Raw genomic sequence first — 26,419 nt, 5'->3', positions numbered from 1 at the left:
CGTGTATTGTTGTTGTATTTGCAGGTGTGATGGCGGCGACGCAGCTGCCCCCTGGAGGCGGTGGTGGGGGTGGTCGACTGTCGCCAATGGTGTGTCCACTGGCCAAGCTGGGTCGCGCCGCCTCCCCGGACGACACCCAGCAACCTCCGCGCGGCTACCGCGCATCGCCCAGTGCGCAGCTCGACTACCGCGCATCACCCAGTGCGCAGCTCGACTACCGCGCATCACCCAGTGCGCAACTCGACTACCGCGCATCGCCCAGTGCGCAGCTAGACTTGGACTGCTCCAGCAAGCAGCGCGCCAGCTACAAAATACGCGCTGCGTCTTCGCCGCTCGACTACAAGCTGCGCAGTAAATCACCACCTTCCACCACACAGTTGGACTACCGCGCATCCCCTAGTACCCAATTAGACTATCGTGCATCCCCTAGTACCCAACTAGACTATCGTGCATCCCCTAGTACCCAACTGGACTATCGTGCATCCCCTAGTACACAGTTGGACTACCGTGCGTCACCCTATTCGTTGTTGAGGTGTTCATCGCCCCCCACCTGTCACCAGGTGGACCAAGGCTACCACACACTGGTGTCGCCCTGCTGTTGGCCAACGGACACCACCGCCACCGACACCCCTACCTCTCCCCTCCACCTAGCAACCAAGTCCAAGCGATCGCTTGTCAAGGTACGTTTCTATATGCCTAGGTTTTATTATTAAGTTATGATATATCATTATATTGGAATAATTATTAAACGAAATTCCAAATCACACGTAAATTCTATTAACCACTCGTAAGACTTCTGCTACTGCAAGTATTCCAGGTTCTATATGTGGGCTATATATTGCGTTAGTTCAACAACTATCACCTACATACTTGGGGATTATTTAAGAGATTACTTAGGGATTACTTGAGGGTTTATTTCCCTTAATATTGTATACCTGTCTCAATAATGTATTTTTAAATATTCAAACCCCTCGCTCCCAAGAATCATGATTAGAACAAAGTAGGCCTAATGGAAGTAGAGGGATAAACGGTGTGTGCACCACTGGACTAAAGTAGCCTACATTTTCCTAGCTCAGAGAAATTGTCGCCTCCCGGTTACGCGATCGGGTAACAAACGTCTCAGGGAGAAAAAGTCAATAATCTTCATTACCATATTCTTTGAGAACAGTTATGGTACTTGAGTCCCTAAGTTGGACAAATATATCACTACTAGAAGTGTCCGTTAGCTACAACGGTAACGTGGAGTTGATAATGTCAGAAATTCAAATGTTCATGACATTACCAATTCCGATATCCCATAGCAGCTAGTGGGCGCTACTAATGTCCCTGTGTGCAGCGTGCTTTAGATGAATGATGTTATATTAAACCGATCGTATTATTAGGTCACTCTACAATGTATAAACATTTCATCAAGAATAAGGGCCAAGCCACATGAGGCGTTTTTCATACGAGTCGGCAGCGCAGAAAGCTCTCCGATTGGCTGATTTGGTTGACGTTCAGCAATCAGCCAATCGGAGTTCTTCTTTCATGTCGACTGGTATGAAAAACGCCTAATGTGGCTTGGAACCCTAAAGATCAGCTGCTCGTAGGCTATTGATATTTTAACGTTTTTCTTGTCACTGAAGACTGATCCATCTAGCATTTTAATCGAGGATACAATAGAATAAATCTATATTTATCAAAATATGTACAAATACATTTGAATAGTGTCAATGTTTAATAATGCATAACCCTAGGCTAGCCTATTTCTATGAGGAATCTAGAAAATAGGAAATTAATTTAGTTTAAAGTTAGAAATTAGCAGTACTTAAAACTCATTCATGTAATAAAGAGACAGGTTCACCAGGTATTCCTCCAAAATCTTTTAGGATCTTCCAATGCATGCAATCTGGTTGGTAGCTTCTCAAAATATTCCTTACCTCTCTAGTCGGCTCTTTTATCAGAATGATCCAAACTCATATATGAGAAAAATACACTGATTGGATCATTCTGATAGAAGAGATTGCATGCATTACAAGATCCTAAAATCTTTGCAAAGAATTGGAAGGAATATCTGGTGAACCTGTCTCTTTATTTTTTGAAAGAGTTTTAAGTACTGCTAATTTCTAACTTTTAACTAACTTAGTTTCTCATTTTTCAGTCTTCTCATAGAAATAGGCTAGCCTAGCGTTATGTATTATTAAACATTGACACTATTGAAATGTATATGTACATATTTGATGACTAAAGGTTTTATTATAACCAAATATTGTATTATAAGATGTGTTATAATCTGGTACTATCTTTCCAAATTGACCTGTTTGACCTGTTGTATACTTCAGGAGCGTATGACGCATTGATGCAGTTCCATTATGACGAATAAGTAAAGTAAAATAGAGTTTATAACAACACTAGAACACTACTAGGTTAATTTGGTCAAAAATGCCGATTATACGTTTTAATGCTATTCGGTACCTGCACTTTTTCTCACTCTTATAACAATCTTAACAATTATATTGAAAAATATTATCCAATTTAAATAATGAAAAAGTGTACCGAACAGCCTAAATGTTGTTTTGAATTGACGCTCTCACTCATCGGACAGGACTTTTCCTTTGCTGGGTAATGCCAATAGTGCATTTAAATTGTTTTGTTTAAATTTTCTTTAAATTTGATCTTCATTATCTAATTATTGTAAGGAATTGATAGAATGATTTTATACTGTATCTACTAAGTATGAATTGTAACATGTATCAATTTTGGCATTAAAAATTATTATTACCGTATTAAAAAAAATGTAAGTTCATATTTTGTTTGATCAATCCATTTCATTGAAAAATCCTTGTTTTAGTAATTAATTTGCTTGTTTCTCAGTGGTCGCCGTTTGACCGACTCCCGGACGACGTGGTGGTGAAGATCTTAGGGTGGCTAGGCTCAAGCAGCGACCTGTGCGTGGCGGGGCGCGTGTGTCGACGCTGGGCGCGCCTGGCCTGGACGCCTGAGCTGTGGCGCACAGTGTGGCTGGCGGGGGAGGGGCGGCAAGGCGACCAGGCGCTCAAGGCCATCTTGCGACGCATCTGCGGGCGCACCGTTGAGCGAGTTGTTATCGCTGACGGCGCTAAACTATCAGACAAGGTATTAATTACTAAGTACAGATTGCTAAAATAATAATAAGTTCTATGAATGCCAATAATTTGCATTCAGGGAAGTGTATTTACAAATACAGATACAGATACCGTATAAATAATACACATTCACTATTCATACTTAAGCCCGTTCCAGACACTCAAGTTTACCATCAGTCTTTTGCTCAAGCAAAAGACTGATCGTTTGGTTCAAGCAAAAGACGGATGTAAAATTGCGTTCACACGCATCCGTCTTATGTCGTCCATTTTCCTATTTTTTGTGATCACAAGCTCAGTTCGTCATCAACATCTACCATATATCCGGTAGATAAGTAATAATTATATCGTATTTTTTCTCTGATTCAGCTGGATAATGCTATATTTAACAACATAATGACAAACATATTACTGTTAATCGCTAAATGGCTTTGTTTACATGTCATATCTCGAGACACAGTGATTGTAAATGGATTGAAATTTTGTAGATAGTATTCTTATCAACAATAACGTACATTTTAATATATCAATGATAGTAAATCATAATATCAACATCTAATTCTGAGAGTATCATGAGAATCAATGGAGAGAAAAAAAGGGTTAAATGGCGTTATATACAATCGATAAAAAACTTGCTTATTTTCAAGTACTCGCGAGGCATTTTGTTAATTTGAGGGCGCTGAATCCGAATCTGAAATCACAATTTCTCTATCTCCATTTTTACGCGATTTATGTTTTGGTGGATAGGCAAAAAACGGACGGTTTGATGGAAAAAGATTCCCGGCCGATACATTTTAAGTTTGACGACTTAGCTTGAAGACCCATCCGTTTTACCGTCCAGACGCAACGACTTACATGCTCCGACTTTTGCTTGAGCAAAAGACTGAAGCTAAACTTGAGCGTCTGGACCGGGCTTTACATTCATTGATACAATATCAATGTGAAATATTTCTTCTATGTTTAGTTTGAAGCAACTAAATTTGAAAACCTACTTTGTGAAAATACTTGAGGACTGAAAATTTTGTGAATTGAAAACTACAAGACTTACCTATTTCGGACTATGTGTTATCTAAATTTGGGAGAGGAATAGCACAAGGTTACCTTATTCTTTCTCTCCCTATCATTTTGATGATGTACTTATCGTATGAATCAATAAAGAAAGAAAGAATAGAACCTGTGATAAGGATAAGTTGGTGAGTGTATGTAATCTGAGTAAGGTGTGACACTCATTCAATTGACACTAACTATAGCTCAAAATCAAATCAATCAAGAGTATAATTTTGAAATTAATTAGAATAAAACATGTGATAAGTGAGTGTGTGAGTTTTTGTATAGATTACATTATAATATTGTATTAGATTTAATAATAGCAGAACTTCTTATATACCGGATCTGCGCCTACAAAAAAAATGGCTGCCGTATGTGGTGGCCAGCATTAATATTTTAAACGGGAACTGGACGAACTGAGATTTCGACAAACTGAGATTCTCTCTAACAGCTGATGAGTGATTTTTTCAGTAGGAATTTCTATAAGACCACCACATACGGCGGCCATTTTTTTCTAGGCTCAGGTCCGGTATGTATTGGTATATAGGAGGTCCTGCTAATAGGTACACTTCATATATATATTTTTTTTGATGACTTGACCGGTTTCAGCTGATTATTTTGGGACGAGTATTTGGCCAAATATTCATTTGATAATGGTATAATTGGCAGAAACATAGCCTACTATAGATAGATTATCTAAAGTAAGCCATGGCAGAAACCAGTCGTGTCTTAAAAAAAATACAAGTAAATCTAAAAGGAAAAAGTAATATTATTATATGTTTTTAAATGTCCATTGGTTATAAGTAAGCTTATAATAAAGCTTTAATTCTGAAGTTGTGCTTTATATTTTGATGTGTTGATTTAAAGGGCCTGGCACTGGTGGCTCGTCGCTGCCCCGCCCTGACTCACCTGCAGCTGCATGGCTGCGCCACCGTCACCAACGCTGCACTCTTCGAGTTGGTCGCTCGCTGTCCCGGCCTCCATCATCTCGACATCACCGGTCAGTCAATGAATATTACATTATCATACATAATTAGAGTGCTAACGTATACTACATGAAATTTGCAACAAAAAATGTCCAATTAAGTTTGTAGCGTGAATAAGTCCATTTAATTATTTTCGAAAAATGGCCAGTAAGATTTTCTTATATCGGCCTTAGTTTTCGAGATAAATAGATTTTTCAATATTTAAAAAAAAACGACGAGTTATAAAACTATTAGTCAAAATCCAATTCTAAGGATAGTCTTGGATAGAGGAAGAAATTTCCAATAAGATTCTGATAATTTGTTGCTTTGATTTTACGTTTTTGAACTTTTGTATGAGTGTTCAAACTGTTTGAAATTTGACTTAGAACTCGACGAATGCTTTTTACTTTCCTTGCCCTACTACCATAGGTAAGGAAAGTATTGCTTTCCAAAAAAATAAGGTACCCAAACGTATTATCTATACGTTTCAAGGTCCCCTGAGTCCAAAACATGATTTTTGGGTGTTGGTCTGTGTGTGTGTGTGTGTGGTGTGTGGTGTGTGTGTGTGTGTGTGTGTGTGGTGTGTGTGTGTGTGGTGTGTGTGTGTGTGTGTGTGTGTGTGTGTGTGTGTGTGTGTGTGTGTGTTGTGTGTGTGTGTGTGTGTGTTGGTGTGTGTGTGTGTGTGTTGTGTGTGTGTGTGTGTGTGTGTGTGGTGTGTGTGTGTGTGTGTGTGTGTGTGGTGTGTGTGTGTGTGTGTGTGTGTGTGTGTGGTGTGTGTGTGTGTGTGTGTGTGTGTGTGGTGTGTGTGTGGTGTGTGTGTGTGTGTGTGTGGTGTGTGGTGTGTGTGTGTGTGTGTGTGTGTATGTGTGTGTATGTCTGTGAACACAATAACTCCATTCCTAATCAACCGAATGACTTGAAATTTTAAACTTAAGGTCCTTATACCATGAGTACCCGACAATAAGAAATTCAGTAAAATTCAATCCAAGATGGCGGATAATTACTAAAAAAACATGTTTTTCACGGTTTTCTCGAAAACGGCTCTAACGACTTTCTTCAAATTTATACCATGGATTTTTAAGCCCTATCAACTGACATGAGTCTCATTTCTGGGAAAATTGCAGGAGCTCCGTAATATTCTTGAGAAAAATGGCGGATAATTACTGAAAAACCTTGTTTTTTACGGGTTTCTCGATAACGGCTCTAACGATTTTCTTCAAATTTATACCATGGATAGCTATTTATAAGCCCTATCAACTGACATGAGTGTTATATCTGGGAAAATTGCAGGAGCTCCGTAATATTCTTGAGAAAAATGGCGGATAATTGGATAAATGGACTTTGTAAACTCCTCGTGCATGAGGTAGGTAGGTAGGCAGAGCAGTTTATAAAAAGAACACAGTGGAGATATTTCTTCTGTAAAACAGCTGTTTTGACGACTTTTAAAAAATCATCGAATTTCACAATTTACACAAAGGAAAAAGAACTCTGAAAACAATTATATATACACATATACAGTAGTCTGATCGTAGTTTCAAATATGTTGCCGCCAATCGTTATCATGTCATTCCTCTAAATTATTCTCGTTTAAGAATGAGGCTCACAGTTCAATGAGCAAGGAAAGTTGTGTGAGTGTACCACACCAGATTTTTTAACTTATTTTTATGAGCACTCATAAAAACGTCAAACAAAGGAACAAATTATATTAATCTTATTGGAAATTTCTTCCTCTATCCAAAACTATCCTTTGAATTCGATTTTGACCAATAATTTTATAACTCCTGTCGGTTTTTAAAAATATTGAAAAATCGATTTATCTCCAAAACTAAGTTTGATATAAGAAAATCTTACTGAACATTTTTTGTTGCAAATTTCATGTAGTATATCTAGCACTCTATTAATCTTATTTCTTCCTCTTTCCAACCATATCCTTAGAATTAGATTTTGACTGTTAGTTTTCTAGTTGATGCTATTTATTTAATATGACACATTAATCTAGTTGATGTTATTTTATTTCATATGACACATTAATCTGTTTTGTAATTATTAACTCATGTGTTACAATTCGGAGTAATTCAGTAAGAACAAGTCAATGTATAAGTATGAGCTTTGTTGGTGGTGAGCCCCACTTGATGTCATGGTCATAAAATCTTGCTGAACCTCCTACCAAATTGCATTAATTAAATTAGATTTTTCCAATTTTCGATGGGTTCAATATTCTCAAGTGGTTACTGAATGAAGTGGGTTGTAAAATGTGATACAATCGAGAATTGTGTTTATTTGCTTTTGAAGTTCCCGGATAAGAACATAAAATTGTGAATAAAAGTCATGTTATTTCCTGTCGACATTCTTCAGGCACGCTCGCACATAACTCGGCTTGTCCATCAACATTTCGTTTATAGTTTTCTTAATTTGAAATCAGACAAAAACTTGAAGCGATAGAGATCTGAGTTTCTATCTTAATTTTTAAACAACAATTTGATGTACAAAACCAGATCTGCTGATTAATAAATTGCAATCCGGGACCTGTTAAATCCTCTCGATAAAATCGCATTTCTTTCAAATGGTGATAACTTTTTAAATCAGTTATAAATACAAGTTTTTATGGAAATGAAATCTGGTAGCTCGAATTTTGGTTTAAATGAACTCACCAAGCAACCTCGAACTTCGTATCAAATTAATGCGATTTCTCAAACTTGTCGATATTCATTGATACCTATTATATCATTTCTGTACAGTACGGTACTTATTTTTATTTTATTTCTTTCTAGATGGTTTTGAAATGTCCAAACTTGTTAAGGAACTCATTGTTAGATTTTATATTTTCATTTTTCATATATTATATTTTCAATTACTTTTATTGTTAATGGGGAAAAATATTTTTCTGTACTTCATTGATTAATCATTTTTCAATTTAAAAAATTCCATTATTGTATCTTGTAGAATCAATCATGTAGAATGGATCATGTCAAATGGATTTTGTAGAATGGATCATGTCAAATGGATCTTGTACAACTATTCAAATATTTAGTTTAACTTGCTTTCTTCTAAATGCAATATAAAGACTGTTATTGAAAACAGTCAGCAACAAACTAGTACAGCAATTGTATTAGATCAGCTTAGATATTGTAATTGCAATTGTATTAGATCAGCTTATTGTATTAAATCTAGTACAGCTTTGTACTAGATCCAGCAATAGACAAGCTTATAGTAGGTATTGGATAAGTATTGTCAGGATGATTTCCAATGGAAAATTATTATCTGAAGATATGTTCACACTTGAGAAAATCACACTTCACTCTTAAAAAGTTCACACTTCTCCTTTATTTCTCAATTTTATCATAATCAAGATCATTTATTCCAAATAATCACTCATGTAAATTCAAACATGTAAAAAATATTTCAAATCTGGAATAAAATTCATCAAATCGTCTAAAGTTTATCTTTTATCTTTATTCACTTGGATGATATTCTTTTCAAATCATAAATACAGATTGTCAAAGTGAGATCATACGCTTCTGCAGTCAATAAGCTTCAAGAGAAACATACCCATAATGATGACTGCTATAAGTGCTAGACTCCCTGTAATTTACAGACCTCTCCAGGTCGTAAAATTGTCTCCAGCAATACATCAAATGATTATTTGAAAATTGTAAGATGCATTATTCTTCTATCAGTTGATCATCGCAAATAAAATAAATATACGAATAAGATATAGCGACACATGAAAATTCATTCGTTTCCACCCTAAATTATTCATTGGATTGCGATTGCTCATAAAGCAGAGATCAAAGCAAAATGGCTGTCCAATAGCAGCACTCATGACATCATTGCACTTTATTATATATAGCTTTTATATTCGCTCAGATTACACGACCAGTATTGGATATTTTATCGATAGCTTATAATGTGATGTAGGGCTATCAAACTTTATACGAGTACTGCACAAAGCTATAAAATGAATTGGAATAATTGCATGTTGGTCAGGATATAGTTGGCCATTCGTCTCACCTACCCCTGCGTTTATCGGCTGCCCTTCTCCGTGCATTCCACGTTTTTCTTTGTGGTTTATTTTGCAATACGTGACGCATTAAACCGTGTCAAATACTTGGCGGCCCACAACACGCTGCAGGCAATGTTCTCGCCACCTATTTTTACAAGTATTTTTTATTAAAATCTATTTATGAAGAATCTTATTCCACTTACATTATGGAAACGGAAATAGATCTACTATCTATTCATATGTGGTTATGAATATTTTACAAAAGTTCAATGTTCATGATCTATCCTTATATATTTTTGTCTATATTGAATCATTATTGTTTCATGTACTCATCATCAATATTATTCAACATATTACAAAATTCTATGATAGGTATGATGTATCGTAAAATTACTAGATTGTTTACTTCGGTAGATATTTATAGTACATACCGTACTCATTTTATATTATATGCCTGATTTGTTTTCAACAAATAAATGAGATCTAGCGAGTTCAAGTTAGTAAGGTAATTCTTCAAAATTATATTTTTAATAATTATGTGAATATTTCCTATTTTAGTTATAATAAAGTGAAATATTTCTTCTATGTTTGAAGCATCTAAATTTGAAAATCTACTTTGTGAAAATACTTGAGGACTGAAAATTTTGTGAATTGAAAACTACAAGACTTAACCTATTTCGGACTATGTGTTATCTAAATTTGGGAGAGGAATAATAGCACAAGGTTACCTTATTGTTCCTCTCACTATCATTTTGATAATGTACTTATTGTATGAAGGAATAAAAGAATGAATGAGTTTTATCCATTATTGGATGGAGAAAACCTCTACAATATTAGAAAAGAGATACATTCAACAACTCAAAACCTTACATATCCCTGGGTATTCTTTTATAAATGTTTCAAATGCGGTATTCGGATTTAGCTCTTTTTACTTGGTACCAAAGAATTTCATGAATAAGAAAAACATTGATTGACAATGACAATATTTATAACAAATACAGTATTTAGGAAAGAAAATACATAAAAATTAATTGGCAATGGCAATATTAATAACAAAATACAATATTCAGGAAAGGTTGTGAATTTCTTATGTTGTCACTTAAAATCTCTAAATATGGTGTCAATCGTTAAATAATACCACTTTCAACTGTATTATTTTTATACTCACATATTTTTTCTGTACATGTACGAATTGTATCTCCTTTTCAGTCTTATGGAAACGGTTTATCCACTCTAGATGTATTTAATTTGAAAATTATGTTCAATTGATCTAGAAGTCCAATAACCGTCTATATTAACAATAATAGTAGGTAATATTATTTATTCGTTCATGTACATTGCATTGAATGTTTGCATTTGTCAGTAACAATCTGTTGAAATTCATCAAATAATGTCCGTCATTATTGGAAACAAGAATAAAGATGACATCATCTTGATAAAAATTTCACCTGGTTCACCTCAAAGTTCTCTCACACTCTAATATCGTCGGTCTATGAGTTTAACGCAGAATGTAGCTCCATTTTTTCATATCATTCAAGCTACGTTTTGCGCTACATTTTTTGCTATTGGGAAAATCTGATTTAATCCCTGTGAATGTACTGTAATATGGAGGCCGATCGGAATGAGTGCAGGACGTGATCAGGCTGGGTTGGCTGTTGCCTGGAGCGCTTGCTTGCTTGTTGTGGTGGCTGCTTAAAAGGAAGGAATCGGTCATGATTTAATGTGAGGTGATCGGTGGACTCCACCGAGTCCAGGCCCCTGCGCGATCATGCGCTATCTTATCAATCATCAGCATCTTCTCTTTCCTTCCCTACATCCTCTTTCTCTCTCTCTCCCGCTCTCTTTATATCTCTCTCGGCGGCAACCGACAGAACGCATGCTTTTGCTGCTCATTCTTCATCTCTGTCTTCTCAAAGCACCATTTATCCATTTCCTTCACTCATCTCCTTTCTTTTATTTTTACTTTTTCACTATCATTTTCTTGTTCCTTTCCATCCTGTTGGCCTTCTACTACTTGTTTTCCTCTCCATTTTCGTTGTTCTAATCGGATTATATTTATCTTCAATCGCTTATAAGTGTTCTCATTATTTGTTCATTTTTTTACTTATTTCTCTAAGCTGAACACTGTAGATTTTCTGTATTTTTCGTCTGTATTTGGTGCTATAAGTTTAGTCACACAATCTTTTCATTTATTCTCATTATTTGACCTTTTTTTAGTTATTTTTCTAAGCTGAACACTGTAGATCTTCTGTATTTTTTCGTCTGTATTTGGTGCTAAGAGTTAAGTCACCTAAAATCTTATAATTTTAGTGAATTTTTATCTATCTCGTTGGCTGTCCAAAAAATGTTGTCTTTCATGATTGATAACCCAAATAAATACATTTCAGTTGAAGAATATCAAGTAAAATTGAATGTTCGATAATCGGAGATTTTTAAATGTATATAATATCCATTTAATTTCTCGTAAAAATTGATCAATATACGAAGAAAATAGAGAGAACATAGCTTCAGATTATTAGTTGATAATAATGCTGTTATATATTTTCTGATTTATATTTATCTCTAAACTTTACCTATTAATGGAATGTATTCGGGCAAATACACTTTATTCTATTAGGTACTTGATAATGGCATCATGGCCAAAACATGTCGTAAATTAACAATTTTAAAAAAGGGTACTTAGATTTTAATTTTTTATTTCTACACTTAGCCTAGATATGTTTGAGATCGAGAAGATGTCAGTTGTAATTGGGAAATGATTTTAAATTCATCTCAGCTGTGAGTCTCAACTTTTATTTATGTATGATATGTGAACCACAGTAAAAATTTACCCATAAAACGTATTGCTATAGTTGAATGAATATGATCTATTCTCAGAGAATACAATAGATATCTACTGACGCAGATTTTTACATACTGAAATTTATGCTAGTTTGTCATTCTACCTCTCATTCACGTTCTTTTTTACATGTTTCGTTCACATCCTTGTGAAGTTTCCCACAGTTGAAATTGTCAAAATGAATTATTGAATTATTTCTTAACATGACCCACCCAGGGATAATAAAGTCACGCTGTAGATGTCATGTCTAGAAATACCTTTTACTCCATTAAAATCCAACGAAATTTTTGAGGATTCGTGACCAACACCTCGACGAGCTTACATTCATATAAATCTTGCGAAAGGAATATTTTTTAGTGGAAATTGTATGATTTATTCTCGCGTAACACAATATGAACAACTGCAAAACATGTTTTCGTCCAAAGTTTTCTCTTAGAACCGGAACGAGATGTGAATAAGAAATGTGGAGACGCACCAGAAAAACGTTGAATCCAATAATGGTTCATTTTATTATCTGTGGTGGTCCTCGTTGTTACGCGGACACGCGCTTAGAGGTCGGGCGAATAAAAAATGACACGTTTTTATTATTCGGAGTCGAGCTGAGACATTTACTGCGCGTCAAAGTGTTCCTAAAAGTGTGTACCGTGCCCCTGTATATGGACTACATATCACCGCCCGGGCACCACCTTTGTTGAGGGTCCTTGCACCTGGATGCATCTCATATTTATTATCCGTATGCATTGATAGTCACAGGACAACCGGTATTAGCTTCTATAGACTGCTCCTCACATAAAGCTGGAACCATCAAAATCAGTTCTGTTGGGGTCGAAAACCTTTCAGATTGTAGTCGAAATGAAATGACCATCATTGTTGTTATAAAAAGTACCACTGTCATACAGGTTTTCAAGATGGGTTTATATGATAATATAATATTATTTAATGCATTTTTGATGACTACTTGAATGCTCAATTATAGTAAAACACGACTAGTTTTGGCATTTATCGAAATGCCATTCCATAAACGACATTTGTCAAAATTACAAAACTATAGTCGTGTTCAGTGAAAATATTACAAGGAAACTAATTTTCTATAATTAATCTAATCCGATAATTATTATAATCAAGAGTTTTATGTGCGATCTGCCTCTTTCTCATGGGTGAAATCCGTGTTCAATCTTATAGGAGGTTGAAGTTTACAGTGTGTCTAACTAGCTTAGAGCAATCAATCTCTTTCATTTGATGAATAGACGACCCATTACTCTCCTGTTCCTTGAATAACGATAATAGCTGTAGTCTAGTGGTTAACTCCATTATATTGACCTTTAACCACAAAGTCCCGAGTTCATTTTCGGTAAGGGTCCAACCTTTATTTCATTAAGCGCTCGTTTGAAGCTCAACCATGTTCCCAAAGCTCTCATCTTTTTAAAGTACTTTGTTTGGATATAAATCATTTTATTTGACTTAATAAAGGTTATTTGACTTAATAAAGCTTATTCGTCAATTCAGCAAAATCAGCAATTATAGGCCTAATAGTTTAAGCAATATAAAGGTACGATAATATAATGTTCAAAAATTTGTTATTTCTGCAATAACGATCTCTAAGACACAAATAATAACTTGAACAAACTCCTTGAGACTGTGTTTCCCAAAAATAGAAAATAAACAGAATTGCAGTAATCAAAATTATGTCTTCCCACATGCTTTATTTGATGAGTCACCTCAGAACTCGAAAAGACGAAGTCCCACGAAGCCGATATGTGTGATTAATCATTCAAATGTTTAGACTTTGGAGAATCACGAGTAGAGCATTATCTGTGGAAGAGAGAATGTGTAGGATGTAAGCATAGTCAACTACATTTCATGTGTGATTAATGGCGTATTTTTTAGTCTTTTTAACTTTGGTACAAACTTTCATGATTTATTTGATTATTTCACATAACTCTCCAACATTGAATTGAATGCAGTACGGTACCAACTTATTATTACGATACAACTATAAATTATATATTTTCCAACATTTTGATTTATAAACTTTCTTATTGTTTTACAAAACATTCAATTTCACACAAATTTTATAAAAATAATACCAAAGTTGAAGCTTGTTTGGAGAAGAATATAAAACATCATAATAAATAATAACAATATTTTTTTTATTTTAAGTTAGTTGTGCATAGTGATTTTACAAACTCAAGCACGTTTTTAATTATGGATTTTTCTTACGTTACCGGTATTTATTTGTTGGAAATACATTACATGAGAATAATAATACCACTCAGAAAGGTTTACAGCTTAACGCCAAAACAAACCTATTTATCTCAAAAGTACAATACAAATAATGTTGCTCTTTAGAAAAAATATTAAAAATTGAAACAAAATTGAATTGAGAAAACAGAAAATAATTTATTTATTTCTAAGTACTTGATAATCAGTTCATTTCTTCATAAGTTTTTAGCCGAGAAAAAATATTTTTCTTTGAACATTCCATCACAGTTTTTATTTACCAAACGATTCATATATTCCCATCACATCTTGTAGAATTTTATATCGTCTGATTTTTGTTGGTCATAAACATAGATGATTTATGTCTGAATCTTATACAAAATCATAGCAATGTCAGAGTTAAGAGCGTTATAAAAGTTGAAGCACGGAAAACAAGATGAATTAATATGACTAACAGTACTGTATAAAAAAGGGGAAACTTATGATTGTCGGCTAGAGATATTATAAAAGAATTATAATCTGTCCGCTCAACTTACAGTGTTTTATTTGTTAGAATATCGTTAACAAGTATTACCCTGAAAAAATCTCTCCATCTAAAATGTGTGGTGCAGTACCTATCTTTCATCTTGTAGTTTTTTTTAGAGATTTGTCTTCTGATTTTGTTAGAACCCGGATGAGACTTTCGACTGTTGAGGTACCGGTACCACTCATCATGCATCAAGTTACAACTCATTTCTTTGTTTATTCCTGATGATATCACTCAAACGAGTATCCCCGTATTTTTTATAGTGTGTTCATAATTTTGAGCCTTGTGTGTTAGCTGATAAAAACTCGTGGCATAAAGCAAACGTTGCTGATGAAATTTTTTCATAAAATTTATACAAGATCTTACATTACGATTACTGTACTATTCAAAACACCAATCTTATTATTTTGTTCTCCATTTTTATTTATTTTCCATTCTTCTTTATTATTCAATTCGTGATTATCCACGAATTTTCAATGATCAGCACATTCTAAAGAAGCATAATTGATAATTATTTCAATCGGATGTTTAATTGATATTTAAATTGGATGTTTAATTGATACTACTCGTAAATCCTGACGTTTAAAGAGGATTTGTGTCTATCAGCAAGTAATCACTTTCATGAAGTTGACATCAAATAAATGAAGTTTTGAGCAATTGCCTGTTTCCTCTAGATTCTCCATTCCTTTAGATATTGGCCTATAGCTGCTCTGTTAAATCATGAGTGGATAATGGATGACAAACATATATTGATGTGGCATGTTGCTGGCAGCATTAGAGTAAAGTTCAAGTTCTATTAATGAACTAATATATTGTTTGAGTTTCATTTAAAAATTATTATTACTCTGTCCTATTTGTTCGCATTATCCAATATTAATCGATGAGAAAATCAAATCAGAAGTAAATCAAATTATAATGCTGTGGGATTTTCAACCGGGATTGAGAAAATAACTTTCTTTGCGAATGCTAATCTTTCCATAAATGTAATTTATATTTTTGTTTGTGAACTGTATTTTTGAATGGAAATGAATTTATTTTATTTGATCTTCCTATAAAAAAATAGATTAGTGTTGATCTCGATCAAAGTAATCTCGATTGGAGCCACCCAGCATTATTAATATTTTCATACAAAAAGCAACATCAATGTTAATCAGATATTGCTATTAAAACGTGTTCGGTACCTCACTATTATTGCCAATCCACATGAATAGTTTTGAATTGATTTGATGCCTGCTTCAATTTAAGGTTGTTTTGCATTTTTTGACCTGTAAATCATCTTGTAATTTTTATCTTTGTTAGACTGATTGTATTTGTTATTTGATTGTTTATATACCCTTATTAGGTCAAATAGTTACTGATTAAATCATTACTGAATTAGTGGTCAAATCATTGTTTTATATTGTAGTTGTGGTATTGCAGTTATGATTTTTAATTGTAGTTCTGAGACTTCTGATATTTTAGTTGTGATTTGATTGTAGTTTTGACATTTTAGTTGTGGTTTTAATGTAATTATGACATTCATAGCCTATTCTACTGCTAGTTTTTTTGCGGTTATGTATATTTTGATTAGTAGTGATCAAATTGTAGTTTTGTCATAGCCTATTGTTTTGCTTGTATTTTTAGCTGAAATAAATAATTGAACGGAAATCATTACATTATTAGGTATTGGAGCTTAAGCTTATACTTAAGCTTATAATAAAATCTTCATTCATTAATGAGAAATTGAATAATATAAATGAACTCAACTAAATTGAGTTAGGTCACTTCAGCTCCAGTTTATAATGAAATATTTATTCACTCAATCAATTTGTCAGGTTGTCAATTATTGTCAGGTTGCATGCAGATCTTGAGCATCAATTAAAATGTATGTTTATTGTTTATCAGGTTGCCTACAGATCTCCAGCATCAATTAAAATGTATGTTTATTGTTTGTCAGGTTGCCTGCAAATCAGGTTGCATGATGGTTGGAGTATTCTATATCACGGAAGAGTTTGTATGTAGAGAGGGTTCCTTTGTGTGATTTTTTTTCTCATTTTTTATGTTACCGTATGTGTTACAATTTTTTGACAATTCCTATACTCTAGTTAGAGTCTCTGGGAACCTTTAAAAACAAACAAACAAATCTCGAGCATCAATTGAAATGTATGTTGTTTATTGTTTGTCAGGTTGTCTGCAGATCTCCAGCATCAGCCTGAGCAGCGGAGTGGGGGGTTCCGAACTGTCGCGGCGACTGCTGCTGCAATACCTCGACCTCACCGACTGCGCAGCCATAGACGACTCAGGTCTCCGCGTCATCGTACGCAACTGTCCGCAGCTGGTCTACCTTTACCTCCGACGCTGTCTCAAAGTCACCGGTCAGTCATTCATTCAAATCTTTATTTGTCCCAATGACAATAGTTGAAAAGAAAAACAGCTCAATATAAAATAAAATACCATTAAATAAAACTTAAACATAAATATCTATGACTTAGGTTTAAGGTTTATGTAATGTAGAATATATTTTATATAAATGAGACAAAGGAGACAATATTGCTGGCACCTTCCTTGATTTGACAAAAGCGTTTCTTAGTGTTGATTATAGAATACTATTGGACAAACTTGAAACTTATGGAATAAGGGGTAATGAGCTTAGTTGGATAGTTATATTCAGAAGGTAACAGACAGAATGTGAACTGTCCGCAACTGGTCTACCTCTGTCTCAAAGTCACCGGTCAGTCAGTCATTCAAATTGTTCCCAAAAACATAACGACATTGGTTGAAAAGAAAAATTGTTGATTACAAAATAAAATGAAATACCTTTAAATAAAACTGAATATGTACAGAGTGCCCCACAAAAGGTGCTACTAAAATAATAATGATAAAAACAGCGGAGCGGCGAAGGTACAGTTTAAGGCTGTGCAAAGGCTAAAAATAAACTTTCTACTGGTGATATTTTTCAAAGTTTTTCGATTTGTATATCATCAAGCTATCAAAATGAAAAAGTTTTCTCAGGGAAACATTTTTTTCCGATCATTACTTTTCGAGATATGAGCGCCTTAAGTTTACATTTTTGGGACAGAACATGTCAGTTGATAGGGCTTATAAATAGCTATCCATGGTATAAATTTAAAGAAAATCGTTAGAGCCGTTTTTGAGAGAATCGTGAAAAACATGGTTTTTAGTAATTATCCGCCATTTTTTCCGCCATCTTGAATTGAATTTTATTGAATTTCTTATAGTCGGGTCCTCATGGTATAAGGACCTTAAGTTTAAAATTTCAAGTCAATCGGTTAATTAGGAATGGAGTTATCGTGTTCACAGACACACACACACCACACACACACACACCACACACACACACACACACACACACCACACACACACACACACACACACACAACACACACACACACAACACACACACACACACACAACACACACACACACACACACACACCACCACACACAGACCAACACCCAAAAATCATGTTTTTGGACTCAGGGGACCTTGAAACGTATAGATAACTTGAAATTGGGGTACCTTAATTTTTTTTGGAAAGCAATACTTTCCTTACCTATGGTAGTAGGGCAAGGAAAGTAAAAATAGATTAGTGTTGATCTCGATCAAAGTAATCTCGATTGGAGCCACCCAGCATTATTAATATTTTCAAAAAGCAACACCAATGTTAATCAGATATTGCTATTAAAACGTGTACGGTACCTCACTATAATTTATTGCCAGTCCACATGAATAGTTTTGAATTGATTTGATGCCTGCTTCAATTTAAGGTTGTTTTGCATTTTTTGACCTGTAAATCATCTTGTAATTTTTATCTTTGTTAGACTGATTGTATTTCTTATTTGATTGTTTATATACCCTTATGAGGTCAAATAGTTACTGATTAAATCATTACAGAATCATTACTCATGACTTAGAGGTCAAATCATTGTTTTATATTGTAGTTGTGGTATTGCAGTTATAATTTTTAATTGTAGTTCTGAGACTTCTGATATTTTAGTTGTGATTTGATTGTAGTTTTGGTTTTAATGTAATTATGACATTCATAGCCTATTCTACTGCTAGTTTTTTGCTGTTATGTATATTTTGAATCATTATAGTAGTGATCAAATTGTAGTTTTGTCATAGCCTTTTGTTTTGCTTGTATTTTTAGACTGAAATAAATAATTGAACGGAAATCATTACATTATTAGGTATTGGCAGCTTAAGCTTTTAATAAAATCTTCATTCATTAATAAGAAATTGAATAATATAAATGAACTCAACTAAATTGAGTTAGGTCACTTCAGCTCCAGTTTATAATGAAATATTTATTCACCCAATCAATTTGACAGATTGTCAATTGTTGTCAGGTTGCATGCAGATCTCCAGCATCAATTAAAATGTATGTTTATTGTTTGTCAGGTTGCCTGCAAATCAGGTTGCATGATAGTTGGAGTATTCTATACCACGGAAGAGTTTGTGTGTAGAGAGGGGTCCTTTGTGTGATTTTTCTCATTTTTTGTGTTACCGTATGTGTTATAATTTTTTGACAAATCCTATACTCTAATTGGAGCCTCTGGGAACCTTTAAAAACAAACAAACAAATCTCGAGCATTAATTGAAATGTATGTTGTTTATTGTTTAGGTTGCCTACAGATCTCCAGCATCAATTAAAATGTTGTTTATTGTTTGTCAGGTTGCCTGCAGATCTCGAGCATCAGCCTGAGCAGCGGAGTGGGGGGTTCCGAACTGCCGCGGCGTCTGCTGCTGCAATACCTCGACCTCACTGACTGCGCAGCCATAGACGACTCAGGTCTCCGCGTCATCGTACGCAACTGTCCGCAGCTGGTCTACCTTTACCTCCGACGCTGTCTCAAAGTCACCGGTCAGTCACTCCATTCAAATTCAAATTTGTTCCAAAAACATAATGGACAATGGTTGAAATGAAAATTAAAAAGTCTCAAAGTAGCCGGTCAGTCACTCATTCTAATTCAAATTTGTCCCAAAAACATAATGAAAATGGTTAAAAGAAAATTGAAGAGTTTCAAAGTAGCCGGTCAGTCACTCATTGAAATCGTTATTTGTCTCAAAAAACATTACGACAATTGTTAAAAAAATTGTTGAATACAAAATAAAATGAAATACTATTAAATAAAACTGAATCAAAATATATACAGAGTGTCCCACAAAAGGCGCTATTGAAATGAGTAATGGTAAAAACATAGTGGAGCGGCTAAGGTACAGTGTAGCAGAGAATAGAATAGAATACTTTATTAAGCCTAGTATTGATTGCCATCAACAAATTCTGAATGTAAGAAATACTTCCAGCCTAGAACAAATTCCAATTTATTGCTCTCATAACATATAAAGAATATAATTCCCTAGGTTTAATGTATTCTATTGTTTTATTTTAGAGCAATAAACCAAGCCATGATTAATACATGGGCCAGTCAACAATAGTTATTTGAAGTGTATAAATAATGAAGGTAGCTCATAGAGTGTTTAAATAACGCATGCATCTAAATGACTCCTCTTCCTTCTACCTTCACCGCTTCACTATGTCCTGACACATTTGAATACATGCATACATGCTATTTGAATACACATGTTTACATGTATAATAAGATGTATGCATATGTTATACTACCTATTGACACATTTGAATCAACTCTACCTTCTCTAATTCCATCTACCTTCACCGTTTGACCCCCAAAAAACAATTTTGCCAGTTGGATTTTGTAAATTTTAATTGAGTATTTTTCAATTTTTATTGTTGATTGAGTTTAGTGTTGTAAAGATGATATGGTGGTAGATCTACAAGGCATTTCCATTCAATTTATAATTGATGTTTTCAGACGCGGGCATCAAGTTTGTGCCGAGCTTTTGCGGGACGCTGCGGGAACTGAGTGTATCTGACTGCCACCTGGTGACCGATTTTGGGTTATACGAGTTGGCTAAACTGGGCGCGACACTGCGCTATCTGTCGGTGGCCAAGTGCACTCAGGTCAGCGACGCCGGTCTCAAGGTCATTGCCAAACGCTGTTACAAGCTGCGGTACCTCAACGCCAGGGGATGCGAGGCTGTTAGCGACGACGCTATCACGGTGAGTTTCCCATCTCAAACCTCATTTTCTGTTTGTGAAATCGACTTGGACAGACTTAGTCTCATTTACATTGATTTTCCACAGTTTAGCCCAACTGGAGATTTCATCAGCAGCATCTTGAAGTTTCCTCATAGATTCCTGACTGTTGTCGCCCAGAGTTAGTACAGCTGTATCATCAGCAAATGTAGCCACTGTATCATTTTCCAACTCAGGTAGATCGCTAGTATACAGTAGATAGAGAACTGGCCCAAGAACACTACCTTGAGGTACTCCTGCACTAATTTCTTTCAGCTCTGAATAGGCGGCTTCCTGCTTGACTCTGAAATATCTTCCCACTAGATATGACTCCAATATTTCAGTGTATTCAATTGGGAGCATAGTTCTCAATTTTGCTAATAGGCCTCTATGCCACACCTTATCAAATGCTTGGGCAACATCCAGGAATACTGCACTACAAATTTTCTTCCCTTCAAGAGCCATTTCAATCAGATTGGTAATTCTGTGGACTTGCTCTATGGTAGTTTGTTTCTCTCTGAATCCGAATTGATGTTTTGGTAATCTTAATCTCTATAATTGGCTTTAATCTTTTTAAAATCAGTTTTTCAAATAATTTTGAAATAACAGGTAGGAGAGAAATTGGCCTGTAAGATGAAACATCATGTGGCGTTTTCCCAGGCTTTAAAATCATTATGACTTCTGCAACTTTCCAGTAATCTGGGACATATCTCAGCCTGAAGGATGTATTTATAAGGAATGTAAGCTTCAAGATAGCCTTCCTGGGAAGCTGTTTCAATACATCTCCAGTTATGAGATCAAACCCTGGTGCCTTCCTGGTTTTGATGCTACTCTTGATCATATTTTCCACTTCAATTACAGTGACTGGTGTGATCCTCGCTGGTTCTTGAACAGTATGTGGCAGATGTCCATCATCATCATCACAGCTGCCATCTGTTTTGAAGATGTTTTCCAGATGATTTGCAAACCTAGCTGATTTTTGTTTGCTGTCTCTAGCCCACGTACCATCCACATTTTTAATGGGTGCATTTATTGACACATTTGAATACAGGCTTCAACTCTACCTTCTCTAATTCCATCTTCCAGAATTCAATCTGGTTCACAGTCATGCTACACGGGGAAATGAAAACATAATCCTGCCCAGGGTGAGATTGGAAAGATCCAGGTAAAGCTTTCCCATATCTGGCATAAGATTTTTCAATAGGCTACCTGATGGAATAAGAGACCTTCCCTGGTGGCCTATAAGAAGCGGGTCGAGTCATGGCTGGTCGCCAACCCTTTCTACTTGATTAATGAGTTTGAAGAGTCGGACACAAGCACTCTATGAATAGAAAATTGACTGTGATTCTATAGTTTCTATAGTTTTAATTTGCTCAAGATTTATTGTAAGTAGGTATAGATTAAAATTAAAATAGGCTGTATAGACTGTGATAGAATTGTAGTTTAGTAATTGTTTATTGTTATTTCTGTAATTTTTTATGAGAAACCGAATAGCTTTGCACTGCATGCTGAGTATTATCTTTATTTATGTATTGTTATGTAATGACATGGCCTAGTGTACTGTATTTCTGGCTGTAATAAAATCATTGAATCATTGAACTTTACCGGTAGACACACAAAAAACATTTTTTGGCAGTTGAATTTCGGAAAATTTTCATGTATATTTTTCGATGTTTATTGTTGATTTTATGTGCTGTGAAGGTGATATGTAGGTAGATCTAGTACAAGGCATTTCCATTCAATTTATAATTGATGTTTTCAGACGCGGGCATCAAGTTTGTGCCGAGCTTTTGCGGGACGCTGCGGGAACTGAGTGTATCTGACTGCCACCTGGTAACTGATTTTTGGGTTATACGAATTGGCCAAACTGGGCGCGACACTGCGCTATCTGTCGGTGGCCAAGTGCACTCAGGTCAGCGACGCCGGTCTCAAGGTCATTGCCAAACGCTGTTACAAGCTGCGGTATCTCAACGCCAGGGGATGCGAGGCTGTTAGCGACGACGCTATTACGGTGAGTACCGTATCTCAAACGTCAATTTTTTGTCACAGTTTTCACTGCCTTCCTACCTAAAAGGAATCTGCAACATGAGGTTTTGGTCCGAAGACCCACTAAGCTCAATAACCACTGCAGAATTCTACGATGGTCAATTTTTTCAACCTCCGATCTCATATCATAAAGCCGTGTCCACACATGTTCAGCATTGTCGTGTCGACATACATGTTCAGCAAACATGTTTGTTGAGGAGCTCAGGGACAAACATTTTTAAAAGTTTAGACAATCATTGTTTGTGAAACAAAACATTACTGTTTTTCCAAACATTTTCAGTGTTGACAGCTGTAAAAAATAAAATCTGTTCTCCTCACTTACAAATATTTTGTTTGGTGACGCGTCCATACTGGCCACGGGCAAACATTGTTTGTCAAACATAATAAAATTGCCCAAACTGTTTCAACATGTTTGTCGAACATTTGTTCAGTGTACACACGGCTTAAGACACAGACAAGCGGTAGGGTAGCGATTTTCAGAGCTGAACAGCTTATCATTCCCACCAAACGCCTTGTCATCGTTGAGTCCAGATCGGCTTGTCAATTATTGTCAAGTTACAGACCCGCCTCACTTGAGTATACCGCCAAGTGCTAGTTACGTAGCGTTATTAGTTTTTACAAGAAAAATGCAGTAGTTCAGCATAAATAAAACGTAAAATTTTCTAAGTTTAAGCAGAAAACATTGAGTGATGATGTTATTGTGCGTTGATGGTGTTGGAAAATAAAAGACGTCAGTTTAAATTACTTTTGAAATCGTCGTGATGCATGACAACTCGGACTCACAATGTTAGTGCAACGAAACGGCTTCTCCTGCAAATCAAATGGGATAATAATTTCGATCACCCACCATATAAATAAACATTACTTGGCCACTACTAAAGCATGCCTTTTTCCTAAACTCAAGACATGACTTTGATGGCAGGGCTTCCGTACTAACGAGGAGTTCCTAAACAACGCCATAGCACGCCAGTGACACATAACCTAGATACATTTGGACTGTTGTATAAATTAGAATTGGAACCGTTTTGGGTATGAACCTGTGGTACATTTCTGTAAGTTGTGTAATTCTGAATGATTAAATAGCCCACTCAAACTCATTTTGCGGCAGCATTAATTTATGGTCAATTGGAGGTTGAAAAGAAAATGACCCTCGTACATGAATCGCATGAAGCAACCTATCTTCATAACTGTATCTGATGATTGACTACTAGTTCAGTCTAAAGAAGCGTTTACACCAGAGTTGTCAACTGAGTTTTCAATAAATTTCGGTAATTCGTTGCCAAATTTCTTAAAAAGCACAGCAACATGTTGTCAACCTGTGTAAATCCTTGTTTCCAACAGAATTTTTGTTTTAAAAACATGCATAAAATGACTATCAGATTTGATAGATTAAATAGGATTAAGTGCACTGTATCTCAATCTATGATAGTCCAGTCTTGTGTACATTTAGGGCCGGTTTCCGAGCTTGGGATTCAGCTAAGTTCTAGACTTTAAACAGCTGGAGTCAGAAAATAGTCTTTTCGAAACGGGGCGTAGTCGTAGTCATAGTCAAAGTCACGTTCAAATGAAAAAAACTATAACTTCGAAAAACTATAAAATTGAACACAAAATGAAATAAAATAAAGAGAAAATAATGTAAAATTTCAGCTATTTTGAATTATTTAGGAATGTTTCATTTCATCAAGGAAAAACGTTTCCAATTATAGAAATGAGAAATAGAGATTTATTTTGCTGCAACTATTTACTGCGACTACGCCCCGTTTTGGAAAGCCAATTTTCTGACTCCAACTGTTTAAAGTCTAGAACTTACCTAAATCCCGAGCTCGGAAACCGGCCCTTAGTTACCTATCTAGTGTTTACTATCCTACCATTCTACTGCTTATTTGACAGTAGATTACAACGTCAATGAATTTTTGAAAGTGTCCACTGTATCTTACTCAATCTTTCATATATACATGCTTTTACGATGGAACATACTTTAAACCAAGCAAGCATATGGTTCAGGGCAAATGTTTTCCTATTGAATAATAATAAGACTCAACAAATGATTTTTAGCTTAAGAGAGATTCCAACAGATAATAGTGTAAATAATGTCAAGTTTCTAGGTATATATATTGACGAAAAATTAATATGGAAGCCACATATTGAGTATGTAAATAGTAAATTGTCTAGGGTTATTTATTTGTTGAAGCAATTAAAAATTATGTACCTGATAGCTATGTAAGGTCAGCCTATTTTGCATTTTTTCAAAGTATTCTTTTATATGGCGTGTTGTTTTGGGGTAATTGTAGCCATGTTAGCAGTGTACTTTTACTTCAGAAAAAAGCCATCAGGATATTAGCAGATGCGCGTAATAGTACTGAGCATTGTAGACCTTTGTTTATTAAGTTGAGAATCTTGACAATCATAAATCTTTATATATATATACTGCTCTAATACATTTAAAAACAAAGGTAGAGAAAATTCCAAGACATACCATACCATACATTCTTATGCAACAAGAAATAAGAATAGACTGAATATACCATACCAAAGGCTTTCAAAGTCAATGAATAGCTACAATATTATTGGTCTGAAACTGTACAATAAGTTACCTCTAAGCTTAATAAATGAGTCTACAGATAGATTTAAAATGAAACTTTTCAACTGGTTAGTGAAAACACCAATGTATTCTATACAAGAGTTCTTGGATTCCGATATGATTATTGATGTTTGATTCCTTGATTGCTTAAAGCTTTTCTTTCTTGTTTTAACATTTTGACAGGGCCTTGTTTGTATAGTGATGAATATTTGAATTCTTCTGGGCTTACTTTAGATGTAGTTATGTTTATGTGTTTATATATGTATATCGTATATACTTTCAATTACATTAACTTATAACCTTCTGACTTGCATAATGTTAGTATATTTTTGACTTTGTCTATTGCCAATGTTGCTTAATGACAATAAAAATTTATTATTATTATTATTATTAATAGTCCCACTATCTAGTGTATGCTATCCTACTGTGTTCATTTGACAGTCGATGCGATGGCATTAATTTTGATGTTTTGTGCAGGTGCTAGCTCGCTCTTGCCCGCGTCTGCGTGCCCTGGACATCGGCAAGTGTGACGTCAGCGACACAGGCCTGCGTGCACTGGCCGAGAGCTGCATGAACCTCAAGAAGCTGAGTCTGCGTCAGTGCGACCTGGTCACCGACCGCGGAGTGCAGTGTGTCGCTTACTACTGTCGCGGACTCACCCAGCTCAACATACAAGACTGCCAGATCTCGCTCGAAGGCTACAAGGCCGTCAAGAAGTACTGCAAACGCTGCATCATCGAACATACCAATCCGGGATTTTTCTAAACCATATGAAACTTGTATACTAAATTCTTGTGTATATTGGCCAGAACGTTTTGTAAATGTATCACATTGAACAAACAAAACAGGGATATTTCAAAACGGAAAATTCTTCAGCCTGGTTTCTTGGACACTTATTAAATCTAATGGATCATCAAGGGCCGGTTTCCGAGCTCGGGATTTAGCTAAGTACTAGACTTTAAACAGCTGGTGTCAGATAATTAACTTTCCAAA

General features: G+C 35.2%; 1 protein-coding gene across 2 annotated transcripts; it reads left to right on the top strand.

Annotated features, from left to right (window-relative positions):
- Nucleotides 1–26,419, top strand: LOC111050737 (F-box/LRR-repeat protein 7). 2 transcript variants are annotated; one of them, XM_039426722.1, is made up of 6 exons: nucleotides 1–680; nucleotides 2,854–3,114; nucleotides 5,016–5,148; nucleotides 16,867–17,055; nucleotides 20,537–20,784; nucleotides 25,904–26,419. In XM_039426722.1, the coding sequence occupies exons 1-6, from the start codon at nucleotides 30–32 to the stop codon at nucleotides 26,189–26,191; spliced, it is 1,770 nt and encodes a 589-aa protein (XP_039282656.1). In that variant the 5' UTR covers nucleotides 1–29; the 3' UTR covers nucleotides 26,192–26,419. The 2 variants fall into 2 exon arrangements, with proteins under 2 accessions (XP_039282656.1, XP_039282655.1); XM_039426721.1 differs by lacking the exon at nucleotides 16,867–17,055 and adding an exon at nucleotides 19,378–19,566 and having other exon boundaries at nucleotides 2–680; nucleotides 25,904–26,418.

Source organism: Nilaparvata lugens, chromosome 4, assembly GCF_014356525.2.
Source record: "Nilaparvata lugens isolate BPH chromosome 4, ASM1435652v1, whole genome shotgun sequence".
In the NCBI taxonomy this organism is placed as follows: domain Eukaryota; kingdom Metazoa; phylum Arthropoda; class Insecta; order Hemiptera; family Delphacidae; genus Nilaparvata; species Nilaparvata lugens.
This window is presented reverse-complemented; position numbering and strand designations above follow the sequence as displayed.

Coding starts and splice junctions, on each gene's coding strand:
- LOC111050737 (XM_039426722.1), top strand. CDS start 30: ATGGCGGCGACGCAGCTGCCCCCTGGAGGCGGTGGTGGGGGTGGTCGA. Junction 3,115..5,015: donor GCGCTAAACTATCAGACAAG/GTATTAATTACT, acceptor GTTGATTTAAAG/GGCCTGGCACTGGTGGCTCG. Junction 20,785..25,903: donor TTAGCGACGACGCTATCACG/GTGAGTTTCCCA, acceptor TGTTTTGTGCAG/GTGCTAGCTCGCTCTTGCCC.